Source organism: Gordionus sp. m RMFG-2023, chromosome 5 (genome assembly GCF_954871325.1).
Source record: "Gordionus sp. m RMFG-2023 chromosome 5, tfGorSpeb1-WG-v2, whole genome shotgun sequence".
In the NCBI taxonomy this organism is placed as follows: domain Eukaryota; kingdom Metazoa; phylum Nematomorpha; class Gordioida; order Chordodea; family Parachordodidae; genus Gordionus; species Gordionus sp. m RMFG-2023.
In genome coordinates this window covers 11,978,660-11,993,287 of record NC_088779.1, presented here as the reverse complement: position 1 = coordinate 11,993,287, position 14,628 = coordinate 11,978,660, and the positions used below count along the sequence as shown (strand labels likewise).

The window sequence follows — 14,628 nt, the reverse complement described above, 5'->3', positions numbered from 1 at the left end:
ACACTCTTTAACTCCTCTTAAAAAAACAAGAATAGTTTATATTTAAAATATCTTTTATTAACTAGATATTTTTAATTAAAATACACTAATTATTTGTCTAATAATAATTACTAATCTGGTCAATGGTATATTCAAATTATATTATATTCTGAACTCATGATAATTTTATTTTGTTTGCGGTTATCAGCATTACTTTCGCAGATTTTGAAATTTTAATAATTGTGGGTGATTCAAAAATATTTTTACTTATAAAATAAATATGGCCTATCGCGGGCAAGAATTTAGGTTTGGGGCTGGAAGGTTGCCAGATATTCTTCACTTGAAAACGTGAGTTTTTTTTATAATAATTAATGGGAGACTTTGCCCTCCAGATCCCCCAATTTGCGGGCCTTCGGCCGGGGTAATTGATGTAGCATACTCATCTAAGTTAATATGTATATTTAATATAACAAGATTTTAAAGACAATGAAAATTCTTTATTGATTTATTAATAACAATTATGATATATAATTTTCTCATGTTTATAAATATAGCATAATATTAATTATAATATTTTATGGATGATTTTAAAAGAGGCAATAAAGATTTCCCATCGGCACTGTGGAAATAGGCTGAAAACCCTTTACATGAATAGTTATATTTTGTTTAACCATAAGTTCAGCTTCCAATGATGACGTTCTTTTCGTCAAGCAATAGTCATTAGACTGAATATTCTCTCTGATGAAGCATTTGAATGCGGAATAGAAAATAGAAAACTGCATATTTTCTCTATCAATGAGTTTTTATTAGAAAGAAAATCCATTCATTTTTCTTGGGTATTCATGTGATAGATTTTTGATAATTTTTCTTCATAATAGGAATAAAATTTTGATTATTCCTCAAAGAGAATTTCTATATCTATGTTTGGTATTTTATAATTACTAATGATTTTTTGTAATTGTTTAAATTCTGGACATTATTTTAATGTCATAGGGCTAGATATTTCCATATATTATCTATAATATCGGAACGTTTTTCTACATATTCTATAATATTTTTTATAAATATCTTTGATTCATTTTTGAAATTTATTGCCTTTTCTACATCATTATTATGTTGTAAAATATTTTTTAGAAATACTCCCATAAAAATTTTATTGAATTTTTAAATTTAATGAATTCTTTAATTTTAAGATAAGATCATGTATATATAGTGCTAACACATCTTCAGATTGCAATTGTAAATTTATGTTATTGACTAAAGTGCCAACGTTAAGAATAACACCTAAATATGCCTCTGCAAAATCATCTCCAAAAATTATTTTCAAAATTGGTGGGGTTGCTGATAATGATAAAAATATTCTTTAAGGGGTTGAAAATACTTAAGCATCCGCTTAATCGTTGGGATTAATGTAAGCCAGCGTGTTGGAACATGGCGAAGTGATTCTGATCATTCTAAATTGCACCATTCTACCAATTCTTTTAAAATTGTAACTCTTTTTGACGAGTTGCTAAATTCATTATAGCATTTAATTACTATACTCTCATTATCATATTTAAAAAAAATTATGGCCTTTTTAAACGAATCGTGAAGAATGTGGCATATACAACTCATTGGCATATTATTATTACTATGGTTTTTCAATTATGTCCAAATACTTTAATTTTTCCCAAAGTTTACAGATGCGTTATCTGTACAATAGGCCGTTACATTAGCAATACCAAGTTCAGCGAATTTTAAATTTTCTGGCAAGCATCTAGATATGTCTTTAGGGGTTTCACTGTCAGACGAAAAATTTTTAAGTAATTAAACATTTATTCCATTCTTTTTGTTGAAGTATCTAAGTAATAAGGGAAATGTTTTTATATTACCTTTATTTTATGCACCCGTTAGTATTGAATACGGTTGATTGTTTTTTAGATTTTTTATAATATTTGCCCTTAATTTATTTCATTTAAAATTTTACGAGTTTTAATATAAGATTTATAAAATCTATAAAAGATATGTAAGTTATTTAAATTCATATTATAATTATACTTGATAAACTTTCTAAAAATTGAATTTCTGTTGTGAGTAATTGATCAATGAATATGATTGGATAGTTGACTATTAACAAATACAATTTTTTAAAATATTTTTAAAAAAAATTAATTTAAAATTTTATACTTGTTTTTAAAAATATTTTAAAAAAATTTAAAAATATTTTGAAAAAATTTAAAAACATGAGAAAATTGTGAGACTAAGTGTGATTATTTTAATTTACTCAAGAAAAGTGAGAAAAGCGTGAAATGTGAGAAAACGTGGGTAAGTAAAAAATTAGATATGAAATCGTGAGAATCACGGCTAAATTGTGACATCTGGCCACCCTGGCTGATTCACTAGGGTTATTTTATATTATAATTTAATAATGTTAACAAAATATAATATTTTAATAAGTGTTGCATATTATTATTATGAAATGTTCTTCACTTAAAAATCTCTTATAATACTACTTCTTTCAAAACGACCCCATATTGTTTGTCACATTTTGTCCCCTATGTCAATCATATATCTTTATTTTGTTTTACACGATTCGTAAATAAAAAGAAAGATTGTTATTATATTTATTTTTTCTACTTATAAAACTGTATTATTATTTTATTTTCTTTTACCCGACTTGTTAAACAAAGCTTATTTATTCACTTGAAACTGGTCCTAGCCAGTTTTAAGGATGGCCAATATGTATAAAATCTTTATAAAAATTACGTTGATGGATTTTTTTTGTAAACAAAATTTTTAATAAATAAAAACAAAAAAAATATAGAATCGAGATTGTAGCAATTATGATTTTATTTAGTACATTGTTTTTTTGTCAAATTAAATTGTATACATAGACATATAATTTTTGGATTACGGCTAAAATTAAAATTCAATAAATCTCGATCCTCCAAGTCAGGTTCCCAGTCATACTCTCCGACAATTCCGGACTATCAAACTCAGTCGATCCCTCCTCCAACCCGATGGTTGAACAGCCAATGTTCTTAACTCCCATCGGGGATGGAAAGGGATCGAAGGAGTTCGATGGTCAGGGATTGTCAAAGAATACTGGACTTAGCGGGCATTTTGGTCATCGTACAAACTGGATTTTATGTAAAATCGAGGATTTATTATTGAATCTTGAATTTTAGCCATAATCCAAAAACAATTATGTACAATTCAATTCGACAAAAAAAACAATATATAAAATAAATCATAATAGCTTCATGATCTCGATTCTATATTTTTTTGTTCTTATATATTAAAAATTTTGTTTATAAAAAAATCCAACGACGTAATTTATATTATTAATGTGGTTATTCTATGGATTCAAAAATAGATAAGATTATATTTTCTTTTATAATACTCATTACTAAATCTCACTATTACTAAATCGGAAAGGGTAAGTTCCACACATTTTTATTAAATTACAACTGGGTACAAGGTTTGTTGGTATCCTTTAAAAAAAATCGGCATAGTTGGCATTCATAAAATCACTCATTTTGAGCTGGTCTATGACCAACGTGCGTGCTAGATAAGATAAGATAAGAAGGGACCTGAAAATTTTATTTTCAAAAAAGCCGGGTGGGGCCTGAAAATTTTAAAAAAAAAACACTGGCCGAAAAAAATTCTAAAAAAATATGGACAGTGCCCTGCAAATGGCACCTCTGCATGGCTCTGTTATTCTTCCTAAAAAAGAGAATGTTCTCTCATTAGTTTACTAATGGGAAGAGTTGCTAATATATATAACCATTTTAATACATTGGGAATATAATCTAAAATGTGTTTGAAACAATGCAACGCATCCATAGCATTTTTTGGGACTGTATCAACCATAGTTAATCTTTTAATCATAGTTATTCAGCTAATAAAGCATTATAAGATACTTTAACATCATCATGATAAAAATCTAACAAATATTTATTCATTTTTTCTATCACTATCTGAAAAAGGTTGGAAAGGCTTTTGTGAAAGTAATATCTGCGGATTTGTAAGTGCTGCATGACGAATTAAAAACCATTCATTTATTTGGGTTATAAATGTATCTAAGAGAGGGGATATTAGTTTTTTAATACTCTTCTACTTATCCTATATTAATGTTTTGACGATGAGCTTGCTTGCTGCAAGTCGAGGGGGACACATATTAAACATGTATAGCTCTGTTTTTGACTCAACAATAACATATAAATATGAAATTCTTCATCAACATTAGCTCTAATTTCCTTGAGTTCTGATAAAATGCTCTCCGCTAGTCTCATCTTCTTAATCAAGTCAATGTCATGTTTTTGAAAAGTATTACATAAAATAGTTGTATAATTAAATAATACATTCTAATGGGAAAAAAACTTTGGAATAGGTATTGAATCCAATAATTTTCTTGCTTCTGATGGAATATTTCTTTCAAGCCATTGTGATATTTCAGTAATAGCATTAATAATCGGCTCTTCTAAATCCATAAAAGCTGTTAATGGTGGAGACTCGACCTCGTTGGACAAGCTTGCAATTTATTCTCCCTCTTGGACGAGGAGTTTCAGAGATAATTATTATTTGACTAGAAATTTAGATAAATAATACGCCACTAAAATTTGAAAATAATAGATAAATTACGCCAAGGAAAACTTGAAATCGAATTTAATTGATAAAATAACTTAGTAGATGAATGTGATAAATAAATATAATTAAATATATATATGAGATAGGAATAAATATTAACAAATGTTAATTAATATTAACAATAATATTTTTGAAAAATATAATCCGGCATCTGCATTTTTTGGCTTTTGGAGGGGGGGGAGGGATTTGTCCCCCTGACCCCTCCCCCCTCCGCTGCGTACGTGCCTGCACACTTTTATAAACAGAATGCGCAAAAAAATAACAATATGTTAGAATGTTTATAAATTAATTATCATTATTAAAAAAATATACATAAAAATGGATTTCGATTTTATTTATAAAATTAAATGATTTCAGATATAACTATTTTTAAAATTTTATTTTTGTTAAAGAAGTCATTTTTATGTCGGATTAAATTTTATAATATTGACCGATATCCTATATTTATAAATGGGTGAAATATCGGCCCGATCCGATCCTATAAAAAATATCGGCACATTCCTAATATATTTTATATTTAATTATTTTAGCAAGTTCTTATTAGAGGAAATATTTAAGCTACAATTGATATATAATATTAGATAATTTTAAAAGGCTCTTAATAAAATAATTATAATAAGGTAGAAATTAAACTTTATTAGTTACATTTTACTTTTATTTATTTATGAAATAAATAAAATTACATTACAGTATTTACTTACAAAATTTAATCAATTTATAATGCATTAAAGAAAATGTTGTATATTATTTTCATATTTTTTATATATAATTAATGATTTTTCAAGAAATATATAAAAAAAAATTGAAAAGAGATTTAAATGATATTTAGATATATATATCATATTACAAATGCAAGAATTAATAAGTCATATTAGAAAATAAAACTAATTTAAAAAATACATAAATATCACAAACAAGTAATGATAAATACTTATTAAAGATAATGAATAAAATAAAACTTTTTTAGAGATGCCATTTAGCCATATACTTCGTATATAATCTATATTTAGAACAACACAGAAAATAACCTGAAAATTCTAATTATCATTTGATTTAATTTTTTTTCTTATTTGCAGATTTTCAACTCCCATCAAATATACTACTCTCCCTTCCCTATTTAAGCTCTTAATGGGCAAAAATTAATATTAAAATTCCTGGTTATTATGATTAATTCATCAATAAATATTTTATTAATTATTGCAAATATTCATTCTTATATGTTATGTGTATGCTATGTTCTTCACAAATAAATAATAAAAACTGTATTTTATATTTATAAACTATTCTAATTTAATAGGTAATGATAATTTAAAAGTATCTTGTATTTAAGATACTCTAATTTAGTAAAAGATATAAGTATCTTTTATCTTGTATCATTTTGATATTTTGAAAAAGATACTAGCATCTGTATCTAAGATTCATTTTTTATGAAGAATCTGTATCTGTATCTAGATTCTTTTTCCGGAGGACCTGCCCAACTCTGCGTATTGGCAATCCTTAAAACTGGCTAGGACCAGTTTCAAGTAAATAAAATATAAAAACAATCTTTGTTTATAATTTACAAATCTAAAATAATAAAACAATTTTAAGTGAAAAAAATAAATATAATAACTGTCACAATTGAAAGATTTTGTTTGTGAACTTAATACCTAAATATAAAAAGAAATATATACTAAAATTATAGTTGAATCCTTCATTAAATAATAATAAATATAATTAAATACAAAGTGAAAAACATAATCAAAATAATTTAAAATTAATATAAAAAAAGTAAAAGTAAATTTTAGTTAAAAAAATATAATCCCTTTTCGAATCATAATTTCTCCATTATATATTCTTTTTCTTTAATCAACATTTACATAGTCTCCCTAGCGAAGAATAAAAAGTTCTACATCCCACGTTAAAACTGTTAAAGTATGAAAAAATCTACAAATATCACGCGTTTTTTTCTCATTTACATAGACGGGGATATTTTAATAAAACCTTATTTTTGTTTACGATTTGCATAATGCATTTTTTTTGTAAAGCAAAACTGCAACACCCTTCCACTTAAGTTAGACCCACCAATCAGCGAATGACCAACTTCTTTCGATTTCGACTTTACAGATCTTGTATCTCCACTAAATCTATTCGTCTTAATCTTTAATGTCTTCTACTTTCTTACGACGGCTGTCTATTGTCTAATATTCTTCACTTCTAAGGACTGTTTGTATCCGATTACAATCTGAAATTCTTGAATCCTTCTGTTTCTTGTCAACCCCTTGTAAACGATTATCTCTTGATCTCTATAGACAATTGACGAACTCGATTCACGCCCGTTATTATGATTCACGATGAATTCTTCTAGTCTCTTTTAATTATATTTCGTTTTAATCCCTTTGGTAAATTATTATAGTCTTTGCTTGTTTCGAACGTTTTCTGGTAACTAATGACGGTAAACGATTGACGATAATTTGTCTGCGATTAACGATGGTTTCCACGAATTCCTGTCTCTATGATCGCCGACTTTCGTATCTTAGACTTGGCTATATTGGTGAGTAACGATTGCAGCACGAACGTCTTGACCATTTATTCTATCTAGTCGCTTGTTTTTTAACGTCCTCTTATTATTGATTAGTTCTTGGCATCTAAACCGTATATATCTTTAGACTTTCGGGTCTTTTAAGACGGTTTGCACTTGCCAGGATATCGCCTTTGTTTTAAGATATCTTTATTCTCATTAATCTATGTCTTAAGGTTTCGGGTAATCGCATCTAATACCTCTACCTAAAATATATTTAACCCTTTATAACTTCTGAACTATTTTATCCCTTTTTCTTACATTTATTCTCAAATTTGAACTACCTAAAATATATCATATGTTCACTCCTTCTTAAGGTTATCACCTCTAATCTAATTCTTCCTTACATAATCAATTTCTTAACTTCAAAATATTTGCTCACTTTTTCCTCTAAATTAGATCTTAAAATAATAATATAGTCAAAATATGCTAAATAATTATATATTTATATAAAATTCTACAACCCCTTTACCCTCAATGAAGTTCAGACCCATATCTTCATTGAGTTATTTGCGTTAGTAGTCCTTTAAATCTAAATTTCTCTTGATAATTTTGAATCTAAAAAAATTCTAAATATTTTTCCAAAATATAAATATATCTTCTTTTTTTTAAAAAAAAATTGCAACTTTATTTCCTCCTACTTTATTTGGCGTTCAAGTCTTTTATTTATTTTCTTCTCTATATTGTTTATATCCTTTGATAAAAAACTGCTGAAATATATAATCTCTTTTCGCACACACGTTGTTGAAAAACTAATGAAGTCTAATCATTATATTTTTCATATATATGTTTGTTGAACAACCACTGAACTCTATCATCATGGTTTTCACACCTACTTTGTTTAACAACAAATGCAATCTAATCATTAAAGTTTTCAACACATGTTGTTGAAAAACAAGGATATATATTTCTAAAGCATGTTTTTCTTTCTGCTATTATTAGAATAATGTTTCATAATTGATCTCAAATCTTATTTATGATTCAAAAAAATAAAAATCCGATCTCTAATTAAGCTCGATTGCGGCATAAATTTCCTAATGAGGAAAGCCGTTTCTCTTTATGAAGATTTTTGGTTAATCTTCAACCCAATATTATACTAAATTCACATATCAAATCCTTGAGGTTGTTTTATCTCTCGCAGCCCTTAAAATAAAAGTTAAACGTAAATCTTCAATAAGAATTTAATTACAACATCAACTATTTCCTAACAATAAATTTATATTCTAATAAATTATTATATCTTAGCAAACTATTAGTTTAATATTAACCTTCGCAATTTATGTTTCTTTTTCTTTGTCATAGTTATTTCTAGTGATCAATTAATAATACTTATAAAATCTAAAATATCATAGTCTCTATTAGTTTCAAAATTCAAATGATTTTAGTTTACCAGTAACTTCTAAATAGAAAATTCCTAATTATCACCTTTAAATAACTAAACACAAACTTCTTTATATCATATCTACTATGAATGTTACCTATATAATTCTTTGTTTTTAATTTTAGATTTTATATTATATATCAACATAATCTTAACAAAATAATTTTTCCTTTTCACTTTTATTTACATATTTTTCTTACGTTCTTCTGGAATTTTTTTTTTATATTAGAATGCAGTTTGACACATCTCCTTGTCCCACCGTATATATTGATTTGCATTAGACTGAAAGTTGTAATTGCCCTGTCGCCTCCTCTCTCCAACACCACTGTCACAATTGAAAGATTTTGTTTGTGAACTTAATACGTAAATATAAAAAGAAATAAATACTAAAATTATAGTTGAATCCTTTATCAAAAATTAATAAATATAATTAAATACAAAGTGAAAAACATAATCAAAATAAAAGAAATTTAAAATTAATATAAAAAAAGAAAAAGTAATATAAAAAAGAAAAAGTAAATTTTAGTTAAAAAAATATAATCCCCTTTCGCATCATAATTTCTCCATTATATATTCTTTTTCTTTAATCAACATTTACATAGTCTCCCTAGCGAAGAATAAAAAGTTCTACATCCCACTTTTTAAAACTGTTAAAGTATGAAAAAATCTACAAATATCACGCGATTTTTTCTCATTTACATAGACGGGGATATTTTAATAAAACATTATTTTTGTTTACGATTTGAATGCATTTTTTTGTAAAACAAAACTGCAACAATAACAATCTTTTTATATAATTTACAAATCGTGTAAAACAAAATAAAGATATATGACGAACAAAGGGGACAAAATCTGACAAGCAATGTGGGGATAGTAGTATTATAAGAGATTTTTAAGTGAAGGACATTTCATAACAAGATTATGTAATAAACACATCAACAAGATTTTATTTTTTATTCGAGCAATGATTAGTACAGTTCTAATTTATTATTTACTTTCTTTAACATTTTTGTTCGGTCTATATTTCTCACATGTTAGCAGAATCCGAGTTTTTAGTTAAACAATTGTCTCAACAAGATAAAGGTTATGATCAGCTAATTAATAAAGCCATGACAATCAAGAATAAAATTAAAACCATGAAAGATTTTGTTAGCAAATAATAATGTTTATTTGTTTATGCATAAATTATTAGAATAAAGATCTCAAAGAATTATCAAAAATTAATCTATCACCAGAATCAAATAATTATCATAAAAGAATTATTTTAGAAAGTTTATATATTACAAAATTAAAAAAGGAAAATTTAAGTCTCAAAGGAGTACAGCTTAGATGTGTTATATATTTATTTTTTTCAGAATGTAGAAGAGCACAAAGCAATGTTGGAATTAATCATGAAAAAGTATAGAAATCAGATGATAAAATTAATGGAAATAAATCAAATTAATCATGTTAATTATGATCCCATTCAGCATTGCAAAGTACATTTTTTATTAAATTTGGTAAATCCAGTAATCAAACAATGATTGCCAGGCCTAGATGCAAATGCAAACCAATTATCCCTAATAAAATAAAATTTGTAGCTACTACCACATCTTTTCAAAATAAGATATATTTTTTTAATTAAAATTTTTTTACTTAATTATATCTTTTATATTAAGAAAATTTTATTAGATAATGTAAATTTTGCCTAGCATTTGGCTGTGTCCTGGTCAAAGACCTTCATGGGCAATTTTTTGATCAGTCTGGTTCAGGCCTGCAGAAGAAAAATTTTTTACCCAGGCTTGGCCCATCCCAAATATTTTAAAATATTCCCAAGCTCAGATTCAAAAATTTAATTTATTGTATTTAATAAAAGTAAACAATATTTAAATGTATTTAGGCAATTATTTTGTTTCAATGCTAAAATTTATTGTTGAAAAAATGGCAATACCTTTTTAAGTTAGCAACTATTTTAAATAAGCCAAATTTAAATTTAATAATTTTCGGCCCAAGCTTATTTAAAAAAAAATTCAAATAGGCCTGGCCCAGACCCAATAGAGAACATATTATTAGGCCCAAACCTAGCCTGTCCTATGGGCCAGCTTGGTCCATGAAGGTCTCTGGTCCAGGTTTAACTCATTTTTGATACTTGGCTAAACAGCTTTTGAACTATGACACTAAGTTTTTTTAAGTGTTAGGTAGCTTTATTTTTTTTATCATATTTATTTATTAATATCCCCAATCTTTATTTAGAAGATTAAATGAGAGGCACACTTAAAAAAAATTATCTCTTACTTTTTAGGCTGTTTAGTGGAAGCTACATAGACTTAAGTCAAACTAGGACATGGCCTTAATACTTTTTATAAAATTTTTAATCTAAATATAATGACTAAGCATTTCATCACAATTATATTATATATGCATCAATAGATAAAGTTATAGATTTCTCAATATTATTAAACCATTTAATTTTGCCTGTAATTATTTTTAATAATTTTAAACCTTAAAAATAATTTTTCTGTAAGAACTATTATGTACAAGGTTAAAAATAGCAAACAGGCAGTGCTAGAAGCCTGCACTGAACCTATTTTCTTCAGCTCCAATCTAGGTCTGATCTAAATTTAATTTTATTGGGCTTTTGAGGATAATAAACAATTTATACAGGTTGTGTCATTAGCTAGGTTCTTTGGGTGCTAAAGCACCCCATTTTTAAAAAAAAACATCAATTTTAAAAAATGATTAGTATTAGTGAAAATCACCTGTCCTATTGGTTTCTGACCACAGTCCAGACTGGTTTTTGATTTTTTTTCAGTGTGGACTGGTCTTTTATTAATATTTAAATTTCCCCTACTCTTCAATTCTTTATTTTTGTTTTTATGTTATTTTGTATTACCTTTCAAGATGAGTTAACCCATTTTTATGCATTTTTTAGTTCATTTTTATTTTGTAATATATTATGAATATAATAAGTTTGTCAAAATTTTACTTTTATATTTATAAAATGATAAAACAACAATTAAATAAGTAAAAGGAAAATATATATAAAATAACAAAATAATTATAAAGACTAGACCATGACCTTCACTAATTAGCACTATTTTTTTTAAATTTGCACCCAATTTTTATTAACACCCATTTAAATCTACAAATTTTTATACCTTATTTTTAGATAAATATTTTTTTCCTTACATCATTTTGTTATTACAGCTTCTTTCCTTTTACCTTTAGTAAAAAAAACAAAATAGTGAAAAATCAAAATAATATAATATTATAATTTAAAGTTATTTATTTTTACACATATGAAATATAGGGCTGTACCGATCCATATATTTTTCACCGATCCGATCTGATATTTTCCGATATTGCTTCAAACCCTATCCGATACCGATCCGATATTTCTAATTTTTAATCACCTCCATTTGAACCAAATGTAACTAAGAAATCAATATTTTTTTATGCAAATAATCGAATTATGAATTTAATTTAATTTTTTTTATTTCTACAATTAAGACTATAATAAAAAAATATATATTTAATAATATATCCATTTTATGTTGTATGAATTATAAAATCCAGATTTTCTGGGAATAAGCTTCTACGATATAGACTATCTATATCTCCTGCCGTACTGAAGGCAGACTCAGATGATTCCGCAGATAACCTATTTTGCAGAATTATCTTTGTCTTTTGTAAAATATTTCCATAATTCAGTTACCATATTGAAAAAAATCAGTATAAATAAAAAAATTGACGTTATTTAAAAAGATTTAAAATGAATAAAACTTTGGGTGTTCCTTTCTATTTTTATAACAAAAACTTTTAAAATACTATAAAATCTATTTTAAAAAAGAAATAAAATTTAAAAAAATTATTTAGAAAATATTATAATGTTAAATAGATATACATAACATAAAATAACAAAAAAAAAGAAAAGTAAAAAGATCGGATCGGTTTTTACAGGTATCGGCCCGATCCGATATTCTCAGAAAACGGTAAATATTGGTACCGATCCGATATTTAATATCGGCACAGCCCTAGAAATAATACATAGAATATGCTAACGTAGTTTAAATTTATTATACATTCATTTTTTTCAATATTTATTAGTATACAAACAAATGCTATTTCAGGTTCTTGTATTAGTCCCATTATAATCTTGAAAAATAAATGCAATCAAAGGACGAACTCAGCAAAAATATTGAATTTTTTTTGTTAAAGAGATCTAAAATATATGTTGAGGTTATTTAAGGACATTTTATTGGTAATTGGATTCTATTGGTGTTAGATATTATTTTCATTAATAAATACCTGTATATTATAATTAATTTTAGAAATCTAGACATGGCCAAGGGGGAACAGAAGTGGGCTGAAGCTCCTCCAAATAGGGCAATTAAAGCTCCCCCCCCCCATTTTTTTAAAAAGCTATCAACGCCTCTGATTTTATAGTAGGAGCAAGCTAATAATACTCATAAAAAGTCTTAAGAAAATGTCTGGCAAACCCAAGTTTGGTTAGATTATATTTTGATTTGTATCTTGCATCTAGGATATTGTTATGATGTCACATCATGTGGTCTTTAATAGTAGATATGTCTATTCAAATCAAATACGTATAATACAATTATTAGGTTTATATTTTTATGGTCTGCACATTAGGAGCCCTGCAGATCGGCCAGCCTGACAAAATAAAAGTATATCTGGCTAGTCTGGCCCTAGAAAATTTTTTTAAAATAGTGCCAGACTCAAGCCTAAAAGTAAATATTTTGGGCGGGTAAAAAATTTGGGCTCATACATACTGAAATTCATTTTCTGTATAAAAATAGTTAAATTCAAAACCAAATTATACTGATAGGATTACAAATATCTAATAATTAGCGTGGTTTTCTAACTCTTTTTAATTAAAAACAAATTATTTACATAAGAAAAGTATTTAAAAAAAATGCTTATTTTTATACCTATCCCATTATCTCGTGTAATATAATATAATTGCTAATGAGCTAAAATTTCGTTTTTGATAACTAAAAAATAGTAACCCGCTATGGGGTGTTTGATCTTACGTGAGATGACCCTTAAAGGGTTTCAGAATTTAAATATCAATTTAAGAAAAAGATAATTTATAATTCCCCGCATATTTATTAGATTTATTTTTTTTTTAATTATTTTGTTAGAAAGTTGACACTCTAGCTTTGAAAGTTGAAGAAATGGCTAGAATCATGTGTAAAGCAATAGCTTTAGACACTACCACCTATTCTAAAGAAAAAAGCACCCAAGATGATTCTATTTTAGAGAGGAAAGATGAACACAGTGATAATTACTTTTCGTTATGCCAAAAGATCAAATTACTAAATCAAGAAAATCAAGATCTACGAAAAATTTTAAGATCCTTTCCGCTCATATCCAAAGTTATCAACAAACATTAAGAATATATATTTCTTATAATCATTGTATCATAAATTCATCCCCGCCATGCATCATTATTGTGTATTTAAAGTAATACTTTTAACAATTCTGGGTAAAGAAATTTTTTTTATGTAAAAAAAATATTTATTTTATCTTTTAATTATACAATTCCTGTTAATAAAATATTTTAAAAAAAATATTGACCTATTACCATCTAAAACAACCAATCGTTTCAAATTTATAAATAAAGAAATTTCTCACAATAACTGATAGTAAGAAATCTGTTTTTTTTAAACAAGATAAATTATTTATTAGATTATTCGTTATGTAAAATTAATTATAAAAATCGAATGATTTTAATTTGTTTTTAATGATAAATCACTAGTGTTGATTCAGGTATTTCCTTAGCTTATCCGCATACAATCAACTAATATGAAATTGTAAGAATAAAATCTTTTTATTAGAAATTATTTTAAATATAAATAATTAATTATATTGATTTCTATCGTGTAGACGTAATTCTAAAAAAACAAAGTATAATTTTGGAAGGTAGTATGTTTGATTTAAAATAAAGGAATTTACCAATGATTCCCCCAAAAAATAATTGTAAGTATCTAATACTAGAAATAAAAAATAATAATTCCAGCATATAATAATAAAATATGTTGACATTTTAATTGAATTTATATAAAAAAAATTAACT

General features: G+C 25.8%; 1 protein-coding gene across 1 annotated transcript; it reads left to right on the top strand.

Annotated features, from left to right (window-relative positions):
- Positions 1 to 9,562: 9,562 nt before the first annotated feature.
- LOC135929522 (uncharacterized) lies at positions 9,563 to 14,031 on the top strand. The gene is made up of 4 exons (XM_065466135.1): positions 9,563 to 9,697; positions 9,742 to 9,867; positions 9,905 to 10,027; positions 13,694 to 14,031. The coding sequence occupies exons 1-4, from the start codon at positions 9,581 to 9,583 to the stop codon at positions 13,943 to 13,945; spliced, it is 618 nt and encodes a 205-aa protein (XP_065322207.1). The 5' UTR covers positions 9,563 to 9,580; the 3' UTR covers positions 13,946 to 14,031.
- The last annotated feature ends 597 nt before the right edge of the window (positions 14,032 to 14,628 follow it).

What these genes read in the sequence shown, in the direction of transcription:
- LOC135929522 (XM_065466135.1), top strand. Translation starts at nt 9,581, where the DNA reads ATGTTAGCAGAATCCGAGTTTTTAGTTAAACAATTGTCTCAACAAGAT. An exon ending in AAAATTTAAGTCTCAAAGGA is followed by an intron (nt 9,868 to 9,904) that starts GTACAGCTTAGA and finishes TATTTTTTTCAG; the next exon opens with AATGTAGAAGAGCACAAAGC. An exon ending in ATCCCATTCAGCATTGCAAA is followed by an intron (nt 10,028 to 13,693) that starts GTACATTTTTTA and finishes TTATTTTGTTAG; the next exon opens with AAAGTTGACACTCTAGCTTT.